Below are 23,910 nucleotides of genomic sequence, written 5' to 3' on the forward strand. Positions count from 1 at the left end.
CCCCGGCAAGGGTCTTAACCATAGCCCCTGCTGATGTGGGAGAGCTGAGAGGTGGGTGCAGGAGGGAAAAATCGATGCGTGTCAACAGGATTAGAAATTTATTTTCCATCTTGGAAAAGGGTATTTGCAAAGAGGCAAGGAGGGAAATGAAAAGCTGTAAACACGTATCTGCCATCTTCCTCCCTGGGCCATTTCTTGATTAAAAAGAAAGACTCCTTCCCAAGCTCCCGTGGAAGCCAAGCTGATGAGAGCCTGGATGGCAGAGATACCTCCCCGGGAGGGAGGCTGGAGAGGGACCCTGTAGCCCTGCGGATCATCACAGTGACTAATCCGATTGCAGCAATAATAGTAACTCACATTTGCTGACTGGAAGCGTTAAGCACTTTGTGATGCACTCTACATGCATTATTTCATTTCATTCTTAGAACCAGGCCGTGACACAGACATGTTAACCTCATGTTCGGGAACCTCAGGCTTGACAAAGATTCAAGTAACTTTCCCAAAGTCTCCCAGGTACAGCTGGCCAGGGCTGTGCTCTTTACCACTTCCCTAAATGCCTCCACCAGCCTGGGCAGACACTGCCCCTCTGCCTTTCTCGGGTTCTCTTGAGGCTTCGGAAAACATCCTCCCCTCGCTGCTGGAAGGGGAGGAGCTGTGGGAGCGGGGTCAGGCTGAACCCTGAGGTTTCCTCCTGCTTCCCCAGGCAGCTTGGGTGCAGAGCTGCAGCCAGGACCCACTCGCAGTGCTCGCCAATCCCTTCAGCGGGCAGCATGTTGACGCTCATGTACAGAGCCATAGACGCTGCTCCTTTTGTGGTAGCAGGAGTGCCAGAGCTGCCCGAAGCCCCAGGCCAGGAGCCCCAGGCGGCCTCTTCCTAACCACATACACACAGAGCGCTGCCCTCTCTGGCTCCTCTCAGGTCGCTGAGACTAGGGCTCAGTGTCCCCCACCCCACTACCACAAGCCAGAGGAGCTTTTCTCAGGGCCTCTGATTGGCCAGACGTACTCCTGGCTGTCCAGCTCGGAAGCCAGGCTAGAGTATAGTGGCACAGTCATAGCCCACTGCAGCCTGGAATACCTAGGCTCAAGGGATCTCCCTGCCTTAGCCTCCTGAGTAGCAGGGACTACAGACATGTGCTACCATGCCCCCGCTAATCTTCTGATTTTTGGACACGGTTTTGCTGTATTGCCCAGGATGGTCTTGAACCCTTGGCTTCGAGTGATCCTCTTGCCTTGCCCTCCCAAAGTGTGGGATTACAGGTGTGAGCCACTTGACCCGGCCTAACTTCAGATCTGACCTGCTGCTGGGGCCCCTGGTTTGGTCTCCCCAGCTTTCCCTGCATCTCATATAGGCCCTGTGCTCTCCGCATTTCACCCCTCCCAGAGAGTCCGCTGCCCATCAACTCACAGCCTGGCAAAGGGGACACAGCACCACACCGTGGGCAGAGGGGCAGGGGCTCATGCTGCACGCTGGGCAAGGTGTGGGCAGCTGTGCCGTTGCCTCCTCACAGAGAACACCCCGCCCCATCTTCCTCGGCACAGGCTCCTTGGTGGCCAGGGTTGCTTCTCTCACAAGGCCAGCCCCTCTAACACCTTTGAGTTTGGACCTCACTCCATATGGAGTGGGGCAGCATGAGGATCCACCTTCCTTTTTTTTTTTTCACCCTAAGAACAGTAGTACCAAGGATCAAGCTGTCTCATCCTTCACTTATTTCATGACAGCAGAGGCACCTGTCAGTCACTACTCATTCATTATCCCCCTACCCCTGTGGTCTGTCCATCCTGGCCCAAGGCATAGAAGGGCAGCTGAGGGTAACAGGCCCATTTCCAACATGAGCCAACGGGGATGGCTGTCCAGCGTGGGCATAGGGGCCGGTCTCAGTGATGCCGGAGCTGCCAGCATCCTGTGGCCCGCACCAGCAGCCATTCTTTCTTGGGGGTGGGGGGAGCAGCTGCAGACCCAGGGCTACTGGCTGCTTCCTCTTCTTGGTTTTGCTATATAGCACCCCCTGACCAGGGGACCACATTCCTGGAGAATGCAAGGTCACAGTGAGGTGACTGGGTCTAGCCACTTGTCTGGAAGCCACTCCTCTCCTGCCCTACTTTGGGGCCTGGAGAAGAAGTTCTTTTAGAGCTTTTCCCACTGACCAGAATCTGCACACAGCTAAGGGGGGAGGCAGCTGGGGACGCTCATTCCCTGCCACAGAGCCCCCAGCACTCTCTTCCCGGCCCTGGCAGGTTCCTGACGGTCTTCTCCCAGAGGGCCGTCTCAGCCACAGGACAGCTGCCCAGACCTGGGGGTATCGGGAGTTGGGGAGGAGGGCAGCAGCCGGGAGTTGGGTCACTGAGTCAGAAGGTCCAAGGGCATCCCTGAAAACTGCAGTCTGTCTCCCTGTCCTCGTCTGGCAGCCCACCCGCATGGGGCCCCATCTGGCACTGCATGTGCCATAGGTCCCCACCCCTCCCACTTCCTGCAACTGCTCCTCATGCTGAGCCTGTCACTCCTCCCCTCCCCCACGTGGAACAGGGTCTTGGCTCCCTCTGTCACAGCACTTCCATCTCTGGGACCCCCGAGATGCATTGGTCCCTAGCCCTGACACGTGCATGTCACTGTCCTCCTCAACTGCAAGCTTCCCCTCCCCCCGGTGTGCCCCGTGCCTCCTGACATCTCTCCACCTGCTTGCAGAGATCAGTGTACTTCTCAATCGTTGTCCATCTTTTCCAAAAAGATTCCTCAATGCTTTTCTTTTCAAAAGGGAAAAAAAAAGGAAAAAAAAAACAATGCCAACAGCCCAGCGTCCGTGATCAACCCAACAGTAACAAAGCATGCGTTCGGGATGGAGGAAGGTAAGGCCACACATTTCCATTTGCCGCTTGTCCTAGGGCTGGGCGGCCGGGATGACGGAGCGGGGATCTGAGCAGCCCTCCTCCCCGCCACTTCCCACACACACACCCCTGTCTGCAGGGGGAGGAAGAGAAGGGGTCTGACAGGAGGCCTGGAGAAGAGTGCCCACCAGGCTGCCCCAGGGCCAGCAGGCCTCCCTTTCTTTCACTGTGAGTCTGTGTTGAATAATGGGCCCCCACCTCCCCTTCCCACATCATTCATTCATTCATTCTAGAAATGTTTAGGGCACCCATGATTTTCCAGGCCACTAGGGATACAGAGATAAGGCAGAGAAGCCCCCTGAGGGGCTCTCCCCTGGATGAGGAGACACATGGGGGGGCTGGGCTAGGAGTCAGCACAGTGCAGGGTGGGGTCCGGCGGGCTCTGCGAGGGGACGGGACGAGCCCACAGAGGAGTGGACGCTGGTGCTAAACTCTGGAAAATGAGTGGGTGTTCTGGGGCCAGGGAGCCGGTGAAGGGCATTTTAGTCGGAGCGAGTTCTGTGAGCGCAGGCCCAGAAGCCCAGAGCCCCTGGAGGGGCCACGCAGCACATGGCTTCATCCCTTTTGTGCCTCAGGTACACCGGGTACCGCTAGTGAGGGGTTGGCGGCAGGTCATGCAAGGCCATTTCGTAGTGCTGGGGAGTTCAGACCTTGCCTTGAGGACTCTCAGGAGGGGTTGAGGGCTTTCACACAGACGAAAAGCAAGATGAGGAGACCGAGGCGCACAGTGCAGGCTTAGCCAGGGCAGAGGCAGAGGAGACAGAAGTTCAGCAGAGCCTTGGTCACCCTCAGGCGGGGGCGAGGGAGAAGCCTGCCCCAGTCCATCTTCCCCGGGCCTGACTGGGACAGGGAGAATTCGAGCAAGGTGCTCAGGCCGCCCCTGGGCCCCGGGAAGAGCACATTCATCTTGTAGGCTGGGCGCCTGTCTCTGCTCTGTGGTGTGATGGGCTGGGGTGCATCCACGAAGACCCGCTGGTGGGGCCGCTGAGGCTGCTGGGGTCTTTGCTGGGGGCCTGTGCCAAGGGACAGCGGTGGTGCCAAGCCGGGGCCCGGGCTCCTGTTTCCTGGCCTCCTTGGCAGTGTGGACATGGGGGTGTTTTGCATCAAGGCCGTTGAAGCTGTCCCTCAGCTGTGAAAAAAGGGCCAGCCTTCCCCATCCCGGTGGGTCCTTCCTCTGGGGCCTTCTTCCTTAGGCGTGACCCCCCGATCCTAAGGAAGCCCCTGCTTTTCTTTCCTCTCCCGCCCGCCTGGTCCTGCTGTCAGCGCCCCCTAGTGCCGGCCGGCCGCGCTTGAGGGCGGTGGGGCCCCAGATCCATCGCCTCGGCTCGCTTGTGGGGAAGGAAGGCAACAGAGGGGGCTCTCTTGGAATCTGGAGCTTCCATGTAGAATTCCCAGGGTCTGCTCTTGGCTTTCCCATCCTCTCCATCTCATGGCACAATGGCCTGTCCCCACAAATTAGGGTGATACTGAAGAAGGAACAGGAAAAAGAGATCCTACTTGCCTTGTTTTCAATCCTTATCCAGACAGCTCTTGACTTTCCCAGGCAGCCAGTGTCCCTTAGAGGTCAGGGACCATAGCCAGGCCCTCAGCCCCTGTCCACAGTCCCATCCGCCTCTTCCCCCAATCAGCCGAGAGGCCATGGTGTCCCAGGGAACCGTCCCACCGAGACCCGGGCCACAGACTCGGCGAGGGCATCCCAGCCCTCCCGGCCCCCGGCCCAGGCGCCCACTTCCTCCCCACTCCACTCTGTGGCTGCTGCTCCTGGGGCCTGCAGGGAGTGGGGGTCGGTGGCTCGTTCCTGGCTGGCCGGTCCAGGAGTGAAGGCCATGACCCCTTCATTCCCTAACCAGAGCCAGCTGTGCTGCGCGTGCGGCTGCAGGGGGCCTGGGAGCGGCTGCAGGCTGAAGACCAAGGTCTCGAGCCAGGCCAGATGAGGGCAACATTTGTGCGCATCTTGCTGTTTCAAATGATTGCGCTGAGGTCCTGCAGTCCTTGGTGGACAGGCCAGGCCCCCTCAGTCATAAGCGTCCCTTAGAGAAGGAGACGTTGCAGGTCTACACATCTTGGCTTAGGGCAGACTCAAGACACTGCCTGGTGTGTGTATGCCCACGTGTCAGAGCCCCCGGGGTAGACCGAAAGGGAATAGGAACTGACCACCTTCAAAGAGGCAAGTAATTGGCTCTTCCTTGCACTCAGCAAACAGGGAATTCTGTTCCCAGCCCACCTACTCCAGGGCCTGACTTAGGTCAGGAGATGGTGGGACGCTGGAGGGGCCCATAGCTGAATGAGATGGGTCAGGCTGCCATATCTGAAATGAGAACATGCATGTGCACAGCCAGGGAGGTGGAGAAGAGGTGGGCAGGGCTCCCTGCCTGTCTTTCAGGCTGACGCTGAGGGGCCTCCCGGAGACTTGGGGCCTGAGAGGAAAGGAGAAAGGAGGTACTTCAGACAAACAGGGACCCCTCTCTTCAGTGGAGTGGCCCCTCAAACCAGGCATCCCTCCCAGGGAAACAGGACACTTGCCAGGAGGTGCCAAAGATGAGCCAAGACCTGGCCAGCAGGCGGACTGTGTGCGTGAGCCTGAGTGAATGAGTGAGTGGCAATGCCAGGCGGAAGCTCCAGGCACAGGCTGGGCAGGAGAGGGGAGGTGGGGACAGATCAGGCAGGGGCGCTTCGGGCCCTCCGGTACCCTGGCTTCTCCCCACCTGCCTCCCCTGTAGAGCCGGGACAAGAGGCACTGTGGAGTTGGGGGCATGCTGGCTGAGCATGAGTGTGTGTGCAGGCTCGGGCTCGGGCCCCGCAAAGAGCGGTGCCGTCCACACACATCATCAGGGTGGTCGTGCTTTGGGGCTAAAGGGCTTCTCGCAACAGGGAAAGACCATGCTCTTGCACCGGAGTCTGCCAGCCAAGGGGCTTTCCCTCCCCTGGCTGAGCTTTTCTGTGCCCTGAGCTACCCCCTGCCCATCCAGGGAGCAGGTGAGGATCCCCCTGTGGAAGGACACAAGTGAACCCAGAATGATGCCTCAAGGCAGGCAGCCTAGCCCAGGTGGTGCCCCTGCTCCCCAGACCCAACTCTGACCAGGCCTGGCCCTCTCCTGTCTTGCAGAACTTCAGCGAGAGGGAAGCATCGAGACTCTGAGTAACAGCTCAGGCTCCACCAGTGGCAGCATCCCAAGAAACTTTGATGGCTACCGATCTCCGCTGCCCACCAATGAGAGCCAGCCCCTCAGCCTCTTCCCGACTGGCTTCCCGTAGGTACCAGCAACTGCTTCTGACTGGCCGGCCCCCTCCCCTGCTGGAGGAGGGGAGAAGCCCCCCTCTGGTCCTACCCTTCAGTCTCTGCTCCTCCTTCATCAACACCTTCCCCAAGCTTAGTGACAGCAGCCGCCCATCCTACCTGGATGGAGAAGAGACCTTCTCCCAGCACCTCGGCGTTCCTGCCCTCCGTACCTGTCAGTGGAGGCTGTGGCCAGGAGAGACTGCAGAAACCCAGTCCCTGTGTGTGTTTGCACATAACATCCTGCTGCATTGGATCCGCTTTTGTATTTTTTAACCAGATCCACTGGGGAGGAGGGGTCTGGAACAGTGACCAGATCTGGGGGCCTGAGTGGGGGCAGGGTCGATGGTCCAGCCGGGCTTCCTGACCCTGAGTAGACAGCCACAGCCTCACGTCACGTCTGGCTGTGATACATGCTGCCCCAGCTTCCCTTGGTCAGCCCCCCTCCAGCACGGGGCGAACTGAGGCCCAGAGTATTAGGGCAGGAGGAGACACCTCTTCTTCCTCCCTTCTCTCCGCATCTGTTGATGGGAAGAGTTTGTCTTTCTTATCTTTAAGCCCCTTTATCCTGGTCCTGTACTGTTCAGTGAAGGAAACCGTGGTTATTGAGGCCCTGTCGAAAAGTGCACGTCTTGTCCAATAAATCATGCTGCAATTGGTGTCTATCCCTGAGTTGCTGGGGTCAGGGTCCGCTCCAAACGCTGAGCAGAGTCCTGTGGCCTGAGCGCCCAGGATCCCAACGCCCCCTTTCATGTGCACCCGGGGACAGAAGGAGTCCGTGGAGGGTTGGAATGGGAAGGAGAACTTTTGCCCTGGAATTTGGATGGGGCCTGATTTAAGCCCATTCTTCAAGCATCTTGCCCGTTACCAGAGGCAGTGAGTTATTGGGGTACCACAGGCTTGGACCCTCCTGCCTGAGGGTCTTGCCTAGCCACGTCCTGGTGGGTTGCTGTGGGGAGGAGAGCCTGGCAAAGCCTTTTCCGGGGGGCGCCTTGTAACTGCTTCTCTCTTCAAACTCAGACGATGGAAGGGCGGTCAGGTGAAGGTGGGTATCTCGGGAAACCTGGCTGGAATCTTCAGATGACACGTGCCTGATTTTGTCCCCTGCCCCACCGCCACCACTTCTGGACCTAAAATGAGTGTCAACAAGGAGACGGGAACAGGGAGGACAAATGGTGTATTGAGCAGGAAGCAGGAAGGAGACGAATGCTAGTCCTAGTGCCCCTTCCCTGGCCCACACTTCCCAGAGACCCCGGGGAGGCCTTGGAGAATGGAAGGAAACCCACGAAGCCAGGAGTGATTTGGGTTAAGTTTAATGGAACAGCCATAGAAAAGTTGAGCTCACAAACAAGCAGGCCTTCCCATGCAACTGTCCCGCCAGAGCTGTGACCGCCCCTGGGGACCCTGCCCCCTTCACACACACCCATCCCATCCCTGGTGCCCGAGAGACCCTCATCGTCAGTTCCCTCTGCCAGATCAGTTGAGCACGTTGGAGGCACAGGTGGAGGGTTGTTGAATCCCAGTAGGCTCTGTAGGCTGAAAGAAGATCCTACACGGGGTGGGCTAAGCCTGGGCACCTGCAGGGTGAGAAGTCACATGCCAAACTGAGGCATGCTAGGAACACAAGCCTGGCCCCAGCAGTAGGGGGTGCTGGAGGAGCTGCGGCTTTTCCCCATCTTGCTGAATTATTGATGGGCCTGGCAGTGCCCCTACACCCAGCTAAGCCAGTCAGAAAGGGACAAGGAGGAGAGTGCTACCAGGCTACCTGTGCGTGCTGCCCATGGCCTGTCTCCCTGCCCCAGGAAGCATGAGCCCCTCTGAAACCACCCTAGGACACGTGGCTGTGGCAGAGACCTTGCTGCCAGGGTCTCTCGCAGCCATTCAGGGAACTGGCTGGCAGCTTAGAGAGTCAGAAGTCCTCCCTGGCCTGGCCCTTCCCCTCCAGCGGGGGCAAAACAGCTGTGGCCTCCCCGGGGCAGGGAAAGTGGTGGGTGTAGGGCTGGACTTGCCGGCTGAGCTTGCAGGACAATCTGGTTATTCATCTGCTCAAAGCCAGGGCAACTCTTTGAGTATGTGGGGGAAGGGTGAGGATAAGAGAGGCCAGATAAGCTGGCCCCACAGCGGCTGCCACTAGAGCTCAGGTTATCAGAAGGGCTTTGGGCCTGGCCTCCGGCTAATTGGGGAGGTTATGGAGCCTGCCATAGCCTGTAATCAGCTGGAAGTGAGAGCTGGGCCCCAGGGTGGGGTCTTTACTGGCCACTGGCCCCTGAACAGCTGCTTCCTCTCCTCTACTGATAACATCCAGGGCAATCTGGGGACTCACCCCAGCCCCAGCAGACCTCATGGTGGCATCACCTGGGAGGGCATCAGAGCATGAATCAAACTGTGGCCAGACCAGGGGACCTTTAGGAATCCACGTGACCTCCCGATTCTCTCGGCACTACCAGGTCAACGGGCAACTTGACTATGGACTTCCTCTCAATTTGAAGGAAGAATATCTTCATGATCTGGAAAGAGGCTGGTGGGAGCCAGGGTGGCAACTGAAGGAGCGAGGGTACTGTCTAGGATGAGAAAAGGCCCAGTGGGCCTGAGGCTGACGCAAGCACACAAGCTCGAACACCAGAGCCAGCCAGCCCTTCTGTAAATGAGCGGAGGCCAGGTAGGCGGCCACCAGTCTGGACGTGGATATGGTTTCTCAGTGGTAATGTTTTATTTCACAATTCAGGGGCTCACGAAACTAGAAAGTGCCTGAGAGTTCTGTTTGATCCTCATTTCTTACCAATGGCAAGCAAGCCTGAGCCCCGGAGTAGGGCAGGGCCTAGCCCAAGGTCATAAAGTCACACACCTAGTGAACCCATCCCTGTCTGCACCTGGCTGCTTCATGCTTCATACCCTGGCCAGTTCCCTTAGAGGGACCCAAATCAGAGCTGAGCTTCCTGTCCTATGCTCCCATCCCATCCAGGATGCTGACCCGGCTGACCTCCATCCCGACTCCATCAGGCTTCCGGCTGGGGCTGAGAGACTGCCTTTGCAGCTGCTCCCTTGCCTCTGTGCAGCTGGAAGGCAGCCCTCTCCTGCAGAGCTAGAACTGGAGACTCTAGAGGCAAAGTGACAGTGCATCCTGTATGTCTCGAATTCAGAGCAAGAGCCCAGGGGAGGATGGCGGCCCTGGCATCTCAGGATCACCTTGCTGTAAGAGCAGGGGTAGGCAGCTCAGCGGTACTGCCTCCTTGGGAGTGGATTTGGACTTGCTCTCTTTAAGGTCCCAGGGTCCCATCCCAGCTCTGCCGCCAGCAGGCACGTGGTCTTGGGTAAATGACTGCACCTCTGGGGTTCAGGGTCCTCAGTGTAAAGGAGGGAGTGGAGGGGAGAGAGCAGCATGCCCTTCTCGGAAGTGCGACACAGAGCCGAAGCAGGCAAAGGGCAAGCTGCGGGTCCACCAGGCAAACCCAGGGTTCGAGGTGCAGAGGTTGACAGCCAGGCCAGGTAGCCTCTTAGCAGGGGCGGGGAGGGCAGAGGCGGCGCAGCTAGAGCCCGGGATTGTGGGGCGCCGTCCCCACGCTGCTCCAGGGAATCCGGACCCGCTTCCCTTCGAAAGCGTTTCCGAATGCGAACCCAGAGCCTGTAAGCGCCCCGGCAGCCCCGCCCCTCTGTCGCAGGTGGGCCCGTCCTTTGGGTCCTTCCTGCCCTCTACCCCGTCTTGCAAGCCACTCAATCGAGCGCCCCGTTCACGCTCCCGTGATCCCAGAAACCCGCACCCATGATCTTGCCCCATGCACATCCACGCACGAAGGTTCACAGACGCGCACTTCACTTCTGCGGCCCAGCTTTCCCAAGCATACAGCCGCCACCAGCGGAACCGCGGCCCCGAGACACTGAGCCGTCTTGCAGCTCCCAGGGTTACGGGGTTCCCCAGAACTCTGGGAAAGTCATCCAACGTCCAGCGGGGATGCGGCCTTAGTTCTTGGCCGCGTGATCTCGCCCTCAGGTGCAGAGCGACACCCTTCCCGGCCCGCAGAGGCCAGGCTGGGCCTTGCCCTCGCATCCGCCAGGATGAGGAGGGACCGGGCCACACAGGCCGTGGCTGCGGAGGCGCTACCCTGGGCCACCCCGCAACAAGAAGGGAGTCTGGCCGCCCGCTCTCCCCGCGTCCCCCGCCCCATCCCAGCCAGTTGGCCCGACCCCGCGCGGGATAATTGGGACAGGAGGGAGGCGACAGGCGGGCGGCGGCTCCAGAGAGACTGCGCGCCTGTCAGCGGCAATTTGTTTAAGTGGACGGGACGGGCCGGGCCGCTGCGGGCTGGGGTCACGGAGGCCGCGGCCCCCACCCCAGCCAGACCTGGGACCGCGGGGGAGCCCGGCCCGGCCGCTAAACCGGGCTGGCTGGCGCCAGGGCTCCGGGAGGTGCGGTATGGCTGGGAAGCCGTGATGGGAAGCGACTCTGTCCTGGGAGTGTCCTTCACCCCCACACTCCCCACGTCCAGGCGGGGACCGAGGCGCCCGGCGGCACCCTCACAGCTGCCCATAGCACGGGGCCACGCGCGTCCCCTGTGCTTAGCCTGGGCACATTCGTCTGCCAGCGAGCGCTGAAGCCAGTCTGCAGCCCGCGCCCCGTTACTGGGACGCACGTCCGTCGTCCCCGCTGCCACACGGCCGCACAGCCGGATCTGCCGCCCCCTGCCCGCGGGCTCACCCAACCCCGGCCTCACCCAACCCCGGCCTCGCACACAGACGAGGAAGCGGCGGGGACCCCCTGCCACCTCGGAGGCTCAACCTGGGGAAGGTCCCAGCAGTGCCCCTCGACGCTGCGAGGGATGGCGGGGCCAGCAGACGGAAGGGCAGCCGCGTCAGCCTCAGGACCGCGGCCCCACCGGGCCCAGGCCGCCCCCGCCCCCGCCCCCTTTCGCTGTTGCGGGAAGCGCGGGCGCACTGTCCGCGCACCACCCTCCGGAGCTCATCCGACGCCCGGGTCGGAGACCGCCTGCGAGAGGGAGGGGCGGCCGAGCGCGCGTCCCCCGCCCGTCTGCGGGGCCCGGCCGATGCGAAGTGACAGGGGCCGGAGCTTTGTTGTGCAGCCTCGGCCGCCTGGCGCCAGCCGCCCCCTCCCGCGCCCTCCCTCTCCAGCCCCGGGCGGCCTGCGAGGCGCCCCCCGGGGCCTCTTAAAGAAACACGCACACTCGGCCCCGGGGAGTCCTCCAGGGGCGCGGGTTCCTGGGAAGGGGGGGAGGCTGACGGGGGAGGGGCCCAGCGGGAGCCGCACGGCGCCGCTTCAGGGCCTCCCAGGCCTCCCTAGCGCCAGTTTTCGATGAGCCTCCGGCATTCCTAGCCGGAGAGTTTGGCTGGGGGTCGCTACAGACTTCAGAGCGGCTGCCACAGGACCTCCGGGCGATTGCGGGACGGCGGGGCGGGGCGGGCGGTGGGATCCTGACCGGGACAGACCCCTGGAAAGCCAGAGGACAGGTCCGTGGCACTGTAGGTGGGGTCGCCGTCCCCAGAGGCAGCCATTGCACTGTCGCCGCCAGGTTTCTTGGTTAAATAGCCCAGGCCTGCGTGTTTCAAACTCTCCAGGCCTCTGACCTCCTGGACCAGCTATGGATGGACTAATGTCTAAAACGCACACATTTAGATGTACACATACTCTTACAAGGACAAAAGTACGTGCACACACACACACACACACACATTTTCACACTCGACTTTGCAAATGTATTCACAGATTTCTAGGCCGGTACCTGGATACCCGGCTAAGGAAAGCTGCCCTGGTTATCTGGTCACCTCATCGGCTGCGCAAACGTGTCTACAAGGGCCCCTCCCCGAAGGGGCACATCTCGCCTAAGGTGGAGCCGGCAGGTATTTGCCTGTGCAAAACTGCAACGGATCCTACCCCGGCTGCGTAGCCTGCGCAGCGCGGAGTCAAAGATTCGTTCTGGCCAGAGAAAAGGTACTAAGAGAGGAGCGACCCAGCCAAGAGCTAGGTCGTGGAGAAAACCCTGCGGGGGCGGCGCTCATACCTGCAGTAATGAGTTGTGAGTGCCCTGGGGTCGGTCCCGAAAAGTAGGGAAAACGGTCGCAGAGGCCGAACTGCTTCCGCAGGTCCCAAATCCGCACTGCCGGAAGAGATCCAGCCTTTAAACGTTGTTCCCAACGTTCAACACGAGGTGCCCTGCGACCGGTGTGCGCAGCGGGCGGGCGCCTGCATGGGTCAATGTTGGATGTGGGATGCACGCGCCCACCACGCGGTTTTACGGGTGGGAGTGTCACCCGTGGTTAGTGTATGCTCTGTTTTTTCCTTCGGAACGCGACCTCCAGGAATCAGCCTGAGTGTCCGCGCCCGAGCCCGATTGGAAGCAGGTGCGTGATCGCTCCACTCTCCCCGTGCACACCCTGAGTTACAGCTCTTGCTGCGCGCAGGGGGCATCACACCGGGCCCGAAACACACACACACACACACACACACACACACACACACACACACACAATCACTTCGTGGGGTGGGGGGGAAATACTGGGGCTGCCGGAAGACAGAAGACAAGACTGATCGCGGAGGAGGGGGCTTCAGTCATAGGTGCTCCCAGACACCCCGACTCCCGCATTCGTTGCTTAGCACTCCTGAACTTAGGAGGCTCCGAGAGATGAGAACAGACTCTTAAAAAGTGGTTGACAGGGCGAAAAGAGGATGCCGGTATTTCGGATGAAGTAGACTTTCGTCTCCGGTACCGGATAGGGCGAAAATTCGTTGGGCCGCGGGTGGAGAATCCGGGGTCCGCCCGCGCAGTGCCGCCCTGTGCTCAGCGAAAGGTGCGCTCACCTTTCTAGCCTCGAGGACCCGCTCTCCCAGCCTCCAGAAAACTCAGGGCGGGGCCGGGGCCTGCGGAGAACTCCAGGTTCCTTCCGAGTATTCCGGTGAGCGCGGGCGCGGGTAGGGGGTCCCCGCGTTTCCCCAGCGCAAGGCCGCGTCCCGCTCCCGCCTGCGCCGGCCCCAGCAGGGCTCGGCCATGGCTCCACTCACCAGCTCCCGCCACCTGGGATCCGCTCCGGGACCTCGGCCGCCCGAGCCTCCCGAGTCGCCCGCCCACTGGCCTCGCTTTCCAGCGCCTGCAATCTCTCTCCGGAGCGCAGGGACCCCCAGGCGGCGCCGCGACCGGGAGCTGGGTCGGAGGCCAATCTGGGGAGCCGGCCAGAGCGGCCGGGCCTCCAGGCACTTGAGAAGGAGGGCGCCCCCTCTCCTCTCCGGGCCATGTAAATGCTTTGCACTTGGGGCCAGCGTGCGGCTGCGGGTCCTTCCCCAAGGCCCCGGGACCCCGGCGCCCCTCGCCTTAGGCCCTTTCGGCGGGTCAGGTCGGCCCTCCGCGCTCTCCAGTCCCGCGCAGGCGGCAGTGGGCGCGGGCGGGCGGTGGGGGCCGGGACAGGAGGAGGGGTCTCGGGGCCCGGCGGCCCGTCATTGGTTAATATTTTATTCTGTTGACATGTTTTCTTACTGCTAAGGCTTCCGACACCTTCTCCCAGGCCCCCCCTCCCGGCCGGAGCTTGGCCTGAGCTGTCAAAACCCCGCCCCCGGAGACCCACAATTGGTCCAAAAAGCGTAAAATCAGCAATCAAGGGGGGCCTGGCTCGTTAGCGCAGGGGATCCGAGCTGGGCAGGACATGTGAGATAGTCACAGTTTTCCAGAGATCACGACAAGATCTAACCAGTCGCGCGTGGTCCCCGGCGCCGGAGCGGGCCAGCCCAGCCCAGCCCGGCCCCGCGCAGAGCCCCCGCCGCCCCCCGCGCACAGAGCCCAGTGCCCCTGGCGGTGCGCCGGACGGAGAGCCCGGAGGAGCAGCTGCCGCGCCCGCCACCCGGGTCGTCCGTCCTCCGCGCGCGCCGCCGCCCGGGCCGGGGGTCCGAGCCGCGCGCCCCCGGCCCCGGGCCCCGGGCGCCTGGGCCGGATGTCCCGATGAGAGAGCCGGCGCTGGCGGCCAGCGCCATGGCTTACCACCCGTTCCACGCGCCACGGCCCGCCGACTTCCCCATGTCCGCCTTCCTGGCGGCGGCGCAGCCCTCCTTCTTCCCGGCACTCGCGCTGCCGCCCGGCGCGCTGGCCAAGCCGCTGCCTGACCCGGGCCTGGCGGGGGCGGCGGCGGCGGCAGCGGCCGCGGCGGCAGCAGCGGCCGAGGCGGGGCTGCACGTCTCGGCACTGGGCCCGCACCCGCCCGCCGCGCATCTGCGCTCGCTCAAGAGCTTGGAGCCCGAGGACGAGGTGGAGGACGACCCCAAGGTGACGCTGGAGGCCAAGGAGCTGTGGGACCAGTTTCACAAGCTGGGCACGGAGATGGTCATCACCAAGTCGGGGAGGTAGGGCGGCCGGCCGGCTGGAGGGTGCGCGGGCGGGCGGGCTGGGGCACGCGACCGCACCGACCAGCGCAGAGCCCGGGACTCCCGACTCCCGGCTCCCGGTCCCGGGCTCCAGGCTTTGGCCCTGACGCCACGCTTCGCTCCCACAGACAACCAAGTTGACTTTTCTCGTTTGGCGCTGGAGTAATTTTTTTTTTAAACAAAAACACTAAAATCCCCCGAATGAAATAAAACGAAAACAGGCTGCTAAAGAATAGCCCCAACAGTTCTGAGTCCCAGCGCGGGGCTTGGCCCTGGCAGTCTCCTCTGCCCCGCACTCTCGCCCTTCTGCGTCCGGGTCCGTCTCCGAGCTCGGGGGAAATTCAGCGTCTTCCAGACTCTGCTCCTACCCCGGAGCTCCTAGTGGGACCCGCGCCCCGCTAGCCCCAGGCCGGTCCCTCGGTTCCCGGTATCGAGCACTGGCTCAGCCGAGCCCACCGCGTCACTGGGCTGGAATCCCTTGCCCCACCGCGAGGATCCAAGCCCTGGACGCATCCGCCGCCCCAGGCCTTAAAGCCAGAAGAAAGCCACAGTCCCAGCCCCTCCATCCTTGACTCAGCCACCGAGAATCCAGGCCTCGGGTTCACCCTCTTCCCCCGAACTGCACGGCCGGGATGTCTGATCAGGCTCTGTAGCCCAGTTCCCAATACAGACACCTTCCACATTTATTTCTGGGAGCTTCCGTCCCAAGTGGGTATTTCCCCTGAACGAATTTCGGGGAGATTCAGGAGAAGCGATAATATTTCTGAAGGACCTAGACTTCTCTCCTGGTCGTCGGCTTTCATCTCAGATCAGGAAGAAAGAGGGTCCCCAGATCTGAGCACAAGGCCCAAAGGAGGCCGTTTAGGGTCTGACAGGCAGAAATGGGATCTCCCGGGAGCAACAACCACATATGGGGTCTCCCGGGGCAGCGATGAGAGGGCAGAGCAGAGGACCACAGGGGGAACAGCCAGGCAGCAGCGGTGTGCGCCATAGGGAGCAGGGAGAAATAAAGGAGAAGGAGGGTCCTCGGACCCAGAAGAGCCGGTTCCAATGGGATCTCCTCCCTTCCCTCCCTCCCAGGCGGATGTTCCCCCCCTTCAAGGTGCGAGTCAGCGGCCTGGACAAGAAGGCCAAGTACATCCTGCTGATGGACATTGTCGCCGCTGACGACTGCCGCTATAAGTTCCACAACTCGCGCTGGATGGTGGCAGGCAAGGCCGACCCTGAGATGCCCAAACGCATGTACATCCACCCAGACAGCCCAGCCACGGGGGAGCAGTGGATGGCCAAGCCTGTGGCCTTCCACAAGCTGAAGCTGACCAACAACATCTCTGACAAGCACGGCTTCGTGAGTGTAGGGGCAGGGTGGGAACAACGGGCGGGAGAGTGCCGACCTGGCCCTGCAGCTGAGCAGGAGAGCAGGGCCCCAGGATCTCCCAGGGGGAAGCGCTGGGCAAACCCCCAGAGTACTCCTGCCCGGGTCACTGCCCTGTGGCCTACCGGAGCCCGGCTCATCAAGCCTGGGGAACGGTGGGATTGGTGGCTGTTAAGCTCCAGGCAGCTCACGATCTCAGTTCATCAGGCTGTGGAGGGCCCCTCTAGGTCAAGAGGGAGGCAGGTGCTGCCCGGACTGGGTCTGCAGTGCTGGGGGCCCCGCAGGTCACCCTGGTCTTGGCCTGTAGGTGCCGAGCTTGGAAGACCTGCCCGTGACCTCAACTTGTCCGTCACCCTTCCACCAAGCCCCGCGTCCCTGGCCCTCCCCCAAGACTAGGGGATTTAAAAGTTAAACCACCCTCCCCAGCCTCCCTAAGACTTTTCCTTCTCCCCCAGGCAGATGCCCAACTAGAAGGAGAGGGTTTGGGGGTTCTCCCCATTCATGCCTGAGCAAGGCCCCAGCAAATGGGGGGTGGGGTGGGGTTTCATAGAGCAAAAGGAAGAGCCCATTCTGAGGTAGGGCAGTTGGTGAGCCCCCAAAGGCTGGAATCCTCTCCCTGTGGGGTTAGGGGCCTTTGCAGAGCCAGAAAGGAAGAGAATGTTAAGAGTGGAATTGTAGGGTTTTATTTTGTTTAGGGTTTTGGGGAGGTCTTTTTGTTTGTTTGTTTGTTTGCTTTTGTTTTGTTTTATTTTGCTATGTTTCATTTCTGTTGCCAACCGGGAATTTTTTTTTTTTTTTAATGGCGAGAGAAAGCGACGCTATGAAAAAGAAAAGTGAGAGAAAAAGTAGAAGAAAAAGAAATAAGAGAAAAGAGCAGAGACAGGAGAAAATGGGGAAGGGGAAGAGCCAAGAAAGAGACAGAGAAACAGAGAGGGAAAGGTCAGGTCCCCAAAGAATAGAAAAGCTGGGGCCGAGGTTGGTGGCTGCCGGCTGAACCCCGCCCTCCCCGCAGACCATCCTGAACTCCATGCACAAGTACCAGCCGCGCTTCCACATCGTACGAGCCAACGACATCCTGAAGCTGCCGTACAGCACCTTCCGCACCTACGTGTTCCCAGAGACCGACTTCATCGCCGTCACCGCCTACCAGAATGACAAGGTGCGCGGGGCAGGCGGTGGGCCCAGCCCCTGCACCGACGCCCCCTGACCCGTGCAGTCCCAGCGGTCCGCTCACCGCCCCCGCAGCCCCCCGCATCGGATCCAGGCGCTTGCGACCGGCTCCAGAGCCCCGAGCCTCGCATCCCTGCGGTCAGCACCCACGGAAATCCTCCAGGCGCCCTCTCAAGCCCACTGCGCGCACACGCAGGCTCCCCTAGGGCGCGCGAACAGCTGGGCGCTCGCTCGGGTGGAGATGTTTACTAAGCAATTAGCAGAGACTGGACCAGCGCAGACATTTTTACATTTTATTCGTTTATTTCTTGGCTCGGGAATGAGAATGTAAATGAAGGAGGGCGCCCGAGGCAATCTGCCCAGGCTCTCCGGACGGTGGGAACCCGGGGCCCAGTTTTCACTCTCCCGGGGGAGCCAGAGGGTGGGACAGGTGACAGCCCCCCCAAAGCACCCCTGGCTACTGCTCTGGATCAGTCCAGACCCCTTGGGAGGCGCAAGACCCCTTGGGAGGCGCTTAATTTCCTTCCAATTAAAGGGCTTTTTCTGCTTGTGGCTTCTCCACCCTCGTTCTAGTGGACAGAGCATCACCGCTCTAGGCCTGTGCCCTTATGCGCCACTGTCGAGTGAAAGAGAGGGTACGAGTGTCCGTGCTTGTCGTTGTGGCTTTGTGAACCAAAGTGTCGCTGGGCTGTGCGTGCTCAGTTTGGGGTGTGTTAGATAACTGTGGAGGCGGATGAATTCGTTTGGTTCTGTGGGAGCTTGTTCTGTGTATACTTGGCGTGCGCGGGCTGGTGAGTGATTTGGCTTTGTGTGTACCTGCGGCCTTGCGTGTGCTCTGCAGTCTCTGTGCGCGCCTGCTCAGGAGAGGGGTCGTTTAACTTGCGCAAGCCCGCGGGCGGGTGAGCATGCTTGGGCGGGTTCAGACTCAGTGGCACAACTTTGGACCTGTCTAGGGATAATTCCTCGAATGAAGTTTTTGGAGGAGGACCACTTCGCGAGGCCCTCCCGCCGGCCTCACTTCGGGGCGTCCCATCCCGGGGGGGTGGGTACCAAGTGGACGCTCCCTGGGTCTCCCCTCTGTGGCCACCCGCCGCTGACCTCGGGGTGCCCCCGACCAGGCTGGAAGAGCCACCGCCTGACCTAGCGCCGCCCCCTCGGTCCCCGCAGATCACGCAGCTGAAGATCGACAACAACCCGTTTGCCAAGGGCTTCCGGGACACCGGGAACGGCCGGCGGGAGAAAAGGTGAGGGGCGAGCACGGCAGCCCTGTGGCGGGTGTCCGCGGGAACAACACGCAGGAGGGATACGCTCTTCGCTGACCCGCTCCTTCCGCTCATCCCCAGGAAGCAGCTGACGCTGCCGTCTCTGCGCTTGTACGAGGAGCACTGCAAGCCGGAGCGCGATGGCGCAGAGTCGGACGCCTCGTCTTGCGACCCTCCTCCCGCGAGGGAACCACCGCCCTCCCCGGGAGCAGCGCCGAGTCCCCTGCGCCTGCACCGGGCTCGAGGTGAGGGTCGGACCGGAGAAGGGAAAGGGAGGTCGTGGGTGGCGGGTGGTCAACCGGCTCATCTGAAAGGCCAGGGAGGAAGCGTCAGCGAGTGTCTGGGTTTCCGTCCCGGGACTCCCCTGCGAGGGCGGTCCCGAGAGCCAGAAGGTGCAGCTCGCCTCCGAGCCTGGCCCTTGGGCGCCGTGTAATTCTCTGGCTGTAGGGTTTCCTCGCCAGGGCTTGGTTCCTTCCACTGTAAATCTCGGGTCTTGGATTAAGTGATCTGCAGCTGCCCCTTGCCAGACTCCTGCAGCTGCTCCGACTCGGCCTCCCCGAGAGCAGCCCTTCCCGAGTCTCCTTGATCCTGCGCGTCGGCCTCCGCCGCGGCCCCTGTAACCGGCGCGCCCCCTCTCCCCGCAGCTGAGGAGAAGTCCTGTGCCGCGGACAGCGACCTTGAGCCGGAACGGCTGAGCGAGGAGCGCGCGGGGGCGCCCCTAGGCCGCAGCCCGGCTCCAGGCAGCGCCAGCCCCCCTCGCTTGACCGAACCCGAGCGCGCCCGGGAGCGGCGCAGCCCAGAGAGGGGCAAGGAGCCGGCCGAGAGCGGCGGGGACGGCCCGTTCGGCCTGCGGGGCCTGGAGAAGGAGCGCACCGAGGCTCGGAGGAAGGACGAGGGGCGCAAGGAGGCGGCCGAGGGCAAGGAGCCCGGCCTGGCGCCGCTGGTGGTGCAGACAGACAGTGCGTCCCCTCTGGGCGCCGGACACCTGCCTGGCCTGGCCTTCTCCAGCCACTTGCATGGGCAGCAGTTCTTTGGGCCGCTGGGAGCCGGCCAGCCGCTCTTCCTGCACCCCGGACAGTTCACCATGGGCCCTGGCGCCTTCTCCGCCATGGGCATGGGTCACCTGCTGGCTTCGGTGGCAGGCGGCGGCAACGGCGGAGGCGGCGGGCCCGGGACCGCCGCGGGGCTGGACGCAGGCGGGCTGGGTCCCGCGGCCAGCGCAGCAAGCACCGCCGCGCCCTTCCCGTTCCACCTCTCCCAGCACATGCTGGCATCTCAGGTAAGGCCTGTGACCCCGTGGCAGTGCCAGCAAGTGAGGAGGCCAGGGGGCTGGCGGCTGAGGCCAGCAGAGGGCCCGAGGGGTGCCAGGGGCGCTGGGAGCCTCTGGCAGACAAGAACTCCGTCCAGGGGAGGCCCCGGGTCGCCCTTTAGGACACCTGGGTTCTTAGCAAAGAGGAAGGACTGTGCTGTAGGTCCAGGGGCTGGCCAGGGCGACGCTTCTGACTCCCGTGTGGCCTTTGGCAAGTCCCTGACCCTCTCTGGGCCTGCTTCCTTCCCCGTGGCGCCAGCGAGGAGTGCAGTGCCCATCCGACTCTTCGGACCCTCACAAACCAGAGCCGCCCCTGGCTTTTGTGAAGTCTGTTCTCCTGGCCTGAGGACATCTTTCTTGGGAGCGAAGAGCCTTGGCTCCCTTCTGTCCTGAAAGGCTGGGGTGGCCAGGCAGCCAAAGGGAGGAGGAGCGTTTGCATTGTTTTCTGGAAACTTGACCGCCCGCCCTCCCAGATGTCTCTGGCCCCTCTCAGGCCTTCTGCAAAGTCCTCTGCTCTGGCAAAGGACAAGGCTGGTCTTGCCCCTACCTTGACTTCCCCCAGACCCCCAGACACATGTCAGGAATGAGGACTCAGCTCCTCATGCTCCATGGAAATTCTGAGCTCCCAGGGGAGTGTTGTTGAAAATGTGGCTGGGGCACAGTAAGGAGATCCGGTGGGGAGAGTGGCCTCTTTGGTTGCTTGGGTGGAATATTCCCTGTGGAAAGATGTGGAATCTCTTCATTCATTTTCTTCCCTCTGAGGTTTCTGGCAAATTGAATCCTTGAGATCTTATCTCAAGGGAAGGAAAATAGGAATCCAGGTCTGAGAAAGCTCCTTTGGTTCAGAAGCAAACGTTTTAAAAGTTGGGGTGGGGAGCACAGGCAATTCTGAAATGAGTTTTACGCACAGCTCAGTGTTAGGGTGTGTAGAGTGTTTGAGGTATCAGCATCACTCCTCTAGGGCTCTGAGCTGGAGGGGAAGCCTCCGGAGAATGGAGTTCAGGGCCCAGAGCTTTCATCTGCACTCCTCATTATTTGTGTATGTGAATGCCTCCTCCCCAGACAAACTGGTAATGATCACCCGCATCACAGAGGTTATGAGGAAGTCAGGGTTTCCAGTCACAGCCTTGCAACAGGTGCATGGTGCGGACCTGGGAGGCGTCCGTTGTTGGAGCTGCTGGTGATTACCTTCCCAGGCCAGTGCAGCCCATACCAGACTTCAGGCAGAGCCACATTTCAGATCAGGAAGAGATCTGAAGCCTCCCTCCTTCCTCCCAACCTGAGATGCCAGGTCTGAAATGCTCAGTAGGGCCTGGCCCTCTCAGGAGGGCATTTTCTCAGGCCTGATGAGGCTACCTCTTTGCTTCTCCCTGCTTGAGCCAGGCCTGAGGCTCTCAGGGAGCCCAGCACAGTTCTCAGCCCCCTGCCCTCCTCCCCATACCCACCTGCTCTGGGGAGTGAGCCATTATCTCAAAGGTCAGACCATGTAGGAGGCCGACCTCATGGACTCAGGAAGGTGCTTGTCCAGGGGTTCCTGGCTGCAGTGCCCCCCACAGGCAAAGACTGCATTCCTTCCTCAGCTGCCAGGGAGGTGCTGCCAGGAGTTCCCTGTAGAACGTTCAGGCCAGTTTATGAACTGGTTGGCACCTGTGCCCTCTTCTTGGCTAAGGCAGGAGAACCCTGAGCAGGTGAGCAGGCAGAAGGGGACTTTGCAAGGCTCTTTCCCCAGCCTGGGCACCCTCAGCCCTTCAGAGCCTGCAGATAGGAGGGGTGGTGAGGACACCGTTCTGAATGAGCAGAAACTCCAAGACAGCCAAAGCTGCCTACCTGCCGCCTGGCCCCAGGCCTGCCCCGTTTCCTGTGCTTTCCATTCCCCCTTCTGTAATACCCAGCACAGAGCTTGACTGTAGGCCTTTGCATTGTAGCCTGAAGCCATCTCCCCCTTCTAACTGGTTTTGGCCACAGGCACACCGGCTCGTGCTTACGTGTGCTGCCTGTGGTTATAGTTAGGTAAGCTGTGTCTTTACATACCTAAAACAGCAGGGCAAGGTGTTGGGGATAGCACCACCCCAGCCCAGCACCCAGCCCACCCTCAGAAACACCTCAGGCAGGATGTCTAACCCTTGTCTTGTTCTGTTTCTTCCAGGGAATCCCAATGCCCACTTTCGGAGGCCTCTTCCCCTACCCCTACACCTACATGGCAGCAGCGGCCGCAGCCGCCTCGGCTTTGCCGGCCACTAGCGCTGCAGCTGCCGCCGCCGCAGCCGCCAGCTCCCTGTCCCGCAGCCCGTTCCTGGGCAGTGCCCGGCCCCGCCTGCGCTTCAGCCCCTACCAGATCCCGGTCACCATCCCGCCTAGCACTAGCCTCCTCACCACTGGGCTGGCCTCCTCCGAGGGCTCCAAGGCTGCTGGCGGAAACAGCCGAGAGCCCAGCCCCCTGCCCGAGCTGGCTCTCCGCAAAGTAGGGGCCCCGTCCCGCGTTGCCCTGTCGCCCAGTGGCTCGGCCAAGGAGGCGGCCAATGAACTGCAGAGCATCCAGAGACTGGTGAGTGGGCTGGAGAGCCAGCGAGCCCTCTCCCCAGGCCGGGAGTCGCCTAAGTGAGGGGCTGCCCTGCTGCTCCCCTGCCTCGCAGGCCACTGGGGCTGCCTGCCCCTGCTGCTTGGGACGTGTACAGCACAGAATGGGTATTTATTTAAATAAAGGAGAAAAGTGGGCGGCAGCAGCCGGAATAAAGCCTCATCTGGCAAGTCGGGGCCTGGGACACTTCCCTGGGCCTCAACAAGGAATCAGGCTGCCGGAAACACAGTAACTTGGGAGCTGCTGGGCTCGGTCCAGATCCACTCCAGCGTCAAGGTGGCATCCGAGGGTGTCTCTGGTCTTCCAGCCCAGTGGGAAAGGCCTCATCCGGGGCCCAGCGTCCCTGCAGAAGCCAGAAGGTGCAGGGGTCAGGGGTGGGAGCCTCGGAGGGAGTCCCAGAGCCCTGGGCCTTGGGCCTGTACCGCGAGAGAAAAGCTGGGTTGAGGGATGCTGGAGCCAGTGAGACTGAAGTCAGTGTAGACTTGAGCTGGGAGGGTACCTGTCCTGTAGTCCCTGCACCTCTTCCCGGAAGAGACAGGCACGCCTCCCAGCCCTGGGTCAGCGTAGGGAGTGGCACTTCTGCCTTGAGTCCCCAGGGGAAAAAAAAATATTTATGAAATAAATGGTAATTTGTGTAAATAAGCTTTAAGGTCCCCAGAATATGCAAATTGGTATTAATTTATTCAAAGGTGTACATTGCTGTGTACATATAGAGATTAACTCATACATTTAAATTTTTTTCCATTTTACGTGAGCATCTATATTGTACAGGGCTGGAGGGGCCCTCGGCGGCGGGAGAAGGCCCCGAGCCCCGGAGGAGCCCCCACCCCGCCGGCCCCTCGGCCCCTCCGCCCGGGCTTGGCTCGCCCGGCCCGCGGGCTCCACCTCAGGTTTTCACTTTTCGCTCCAGAGCGAGAACGAAACGACAAAAACGCGAGAAAACAATAAAACGCTACCAAGCGAAGTGAACGGCGCTGTGCGCTCTGTGGGCCGCGCGGGGCGGGGGCGCTGCACGCGCGCAAGGAGGGACCAGAGGCGGGGACAGAAGGCTGCGCGCCCCTCGCCCAGCGTGGCAGCCGCATCCCGGGGCGGCGGGGCGGCGGGGGCGCGGGCGGAGCCGCGATGCCGGGTCCCCGGTGCGTCCCAGGCCGGGGCCGGGCTCCCCCTGCCGGCCGCTCCCGCCGCTCGGCGCCCCGGGCCTGGGCCCCCACCCCCGCCGGGAGGAGCGCAGCCGAGCGGCCTGGACTCCAGGCCTCCGACTCCCTTTCCGGGCATCACACGGGAAACGCATCCCCTTTCAATGCTTCTGGGTGGGTGGGCTGGGAGGATGGGTGCTCCCTGTTCTCTCTCTCCCTTCCGAGGAGGGGTTCGGCTGTGTCCTACCCCCTACCCCCCGCCAATTATCGCGGAGGCTAGAATTCTTCCCGTCTCTCTACCTCCTGAACCTCAAAGACAAACGTTTTCTCCGCGTCAGGGCTGTTAGCTAGAGTGGCAAAAACTGGACTAAAAGTTCTTACTTTAACTCATCTATCTAAATCCCTGTGGGGAGTGGGGTCAGTGGGCTATTTCTATTCCTGCCTCAGTTTCCCCTGTATAATAATGGGCGTGACTGGGGTGTCCCAGGGATCCCGCTGTGCCCATCTCCATTAGGCTGGTCCTTCCCGGAGACCCACTCCTGCAAGGACAGCTGCCTCCCG

At 61.5% G+C, this 23,910-nt stretch overlaps 3 protein-coding genes across 10 annotated transcripts in view; 2 read left to right on the top strand and 1 right to left on the bottom strand.

Annotated features, from left to right (window-relative positions):
* BCAS3 (BCAS3 microtubule associated cell migration factor) overlaps positions 1-6,828 on the top strand; it is a 661,861-nt gene extending 655,033 nt beyond the window's left edge. For 3 of the 8 annotated variants that reach the window (XM_039475903.2, XM_003929078.3, XM_003929077.3), the window contains one exon: positions 5,993-6,828. In XM_039475903.2, the coding sequence (XP_039331837.1) occupies positions 5,993-6,141 (149 nt within the window). In that variant the 3' untranslated portion in view covers positions 6,142-6,828. Of the gene's footprint in view, positions 1-2,756; positions 2,848-5,992 lie in introns of those variants that run through there. The other 5 variants (XM_010339707.3, XM_010339706.3, XM_039475902.2 and 2 more) reach the window with 3 other exon arrangements.
* LOC141581930 (uncharacterized) lies at positions 41-13,809 on the bottom strand. The gene is made up of 3 exons (XM_074389098.1): positions 13,770-13,809; positions 13,173-13,582; positions 41-7,740 (listed from the first exon to the last, which is right to left on the bottom strand). Exons 1-3 carry the CDS (start codon positions 13,807-13,809, stop codon positions 7,306-7,308), a joined length of 885 nt encoding a protein of 294 aa, XP_074245199.1. The 3' UTR covers positions 41-7,305.
* On the top strand, positions 12,981-23,249 carry TBX2 (T-box transcription factor 2). The gene is made up of 8 exons (XM_010339986.3): positions 12,981-13,066; positions 13,649-14,498; positions 15,600-15,867; positions 16,907-17,053; positions 18,232-18,308; positions 18,408-18,571; positions 18,971-19,605; positions 21,782-23,249. Exons 2-8 carry the CDS (start codon positions 14,101-14,103, stop codon positions 22,235-22,237), a joined length of 2,145 nt encoding a protein of 714 aa, XP_010338288.2. The 5' UTR covers positions 12,981-13,066; positions 13,649-14,100; the 3' UTR covers positions 22,238-23,249.
* The last annotated feature ends 661 nt before the right edge of the window (positions 23,250-23,910 follow it).

This window comes from Saimiri boliviensis, chromosome 17 (assembly GCF_048565385.1).
Source record: "Saimiri boliviensis isolate mSaiBol1 chromosome 17, mSaiBol1.pri, whole genome shotgun sequence".
In the NCBI taxonomy this organism is placed as follows: Eukaryota; Metazoa; Chordata; class Mammalia; order Primates; family Cebidae; genus Saimiri; species Saimiri boliviensis.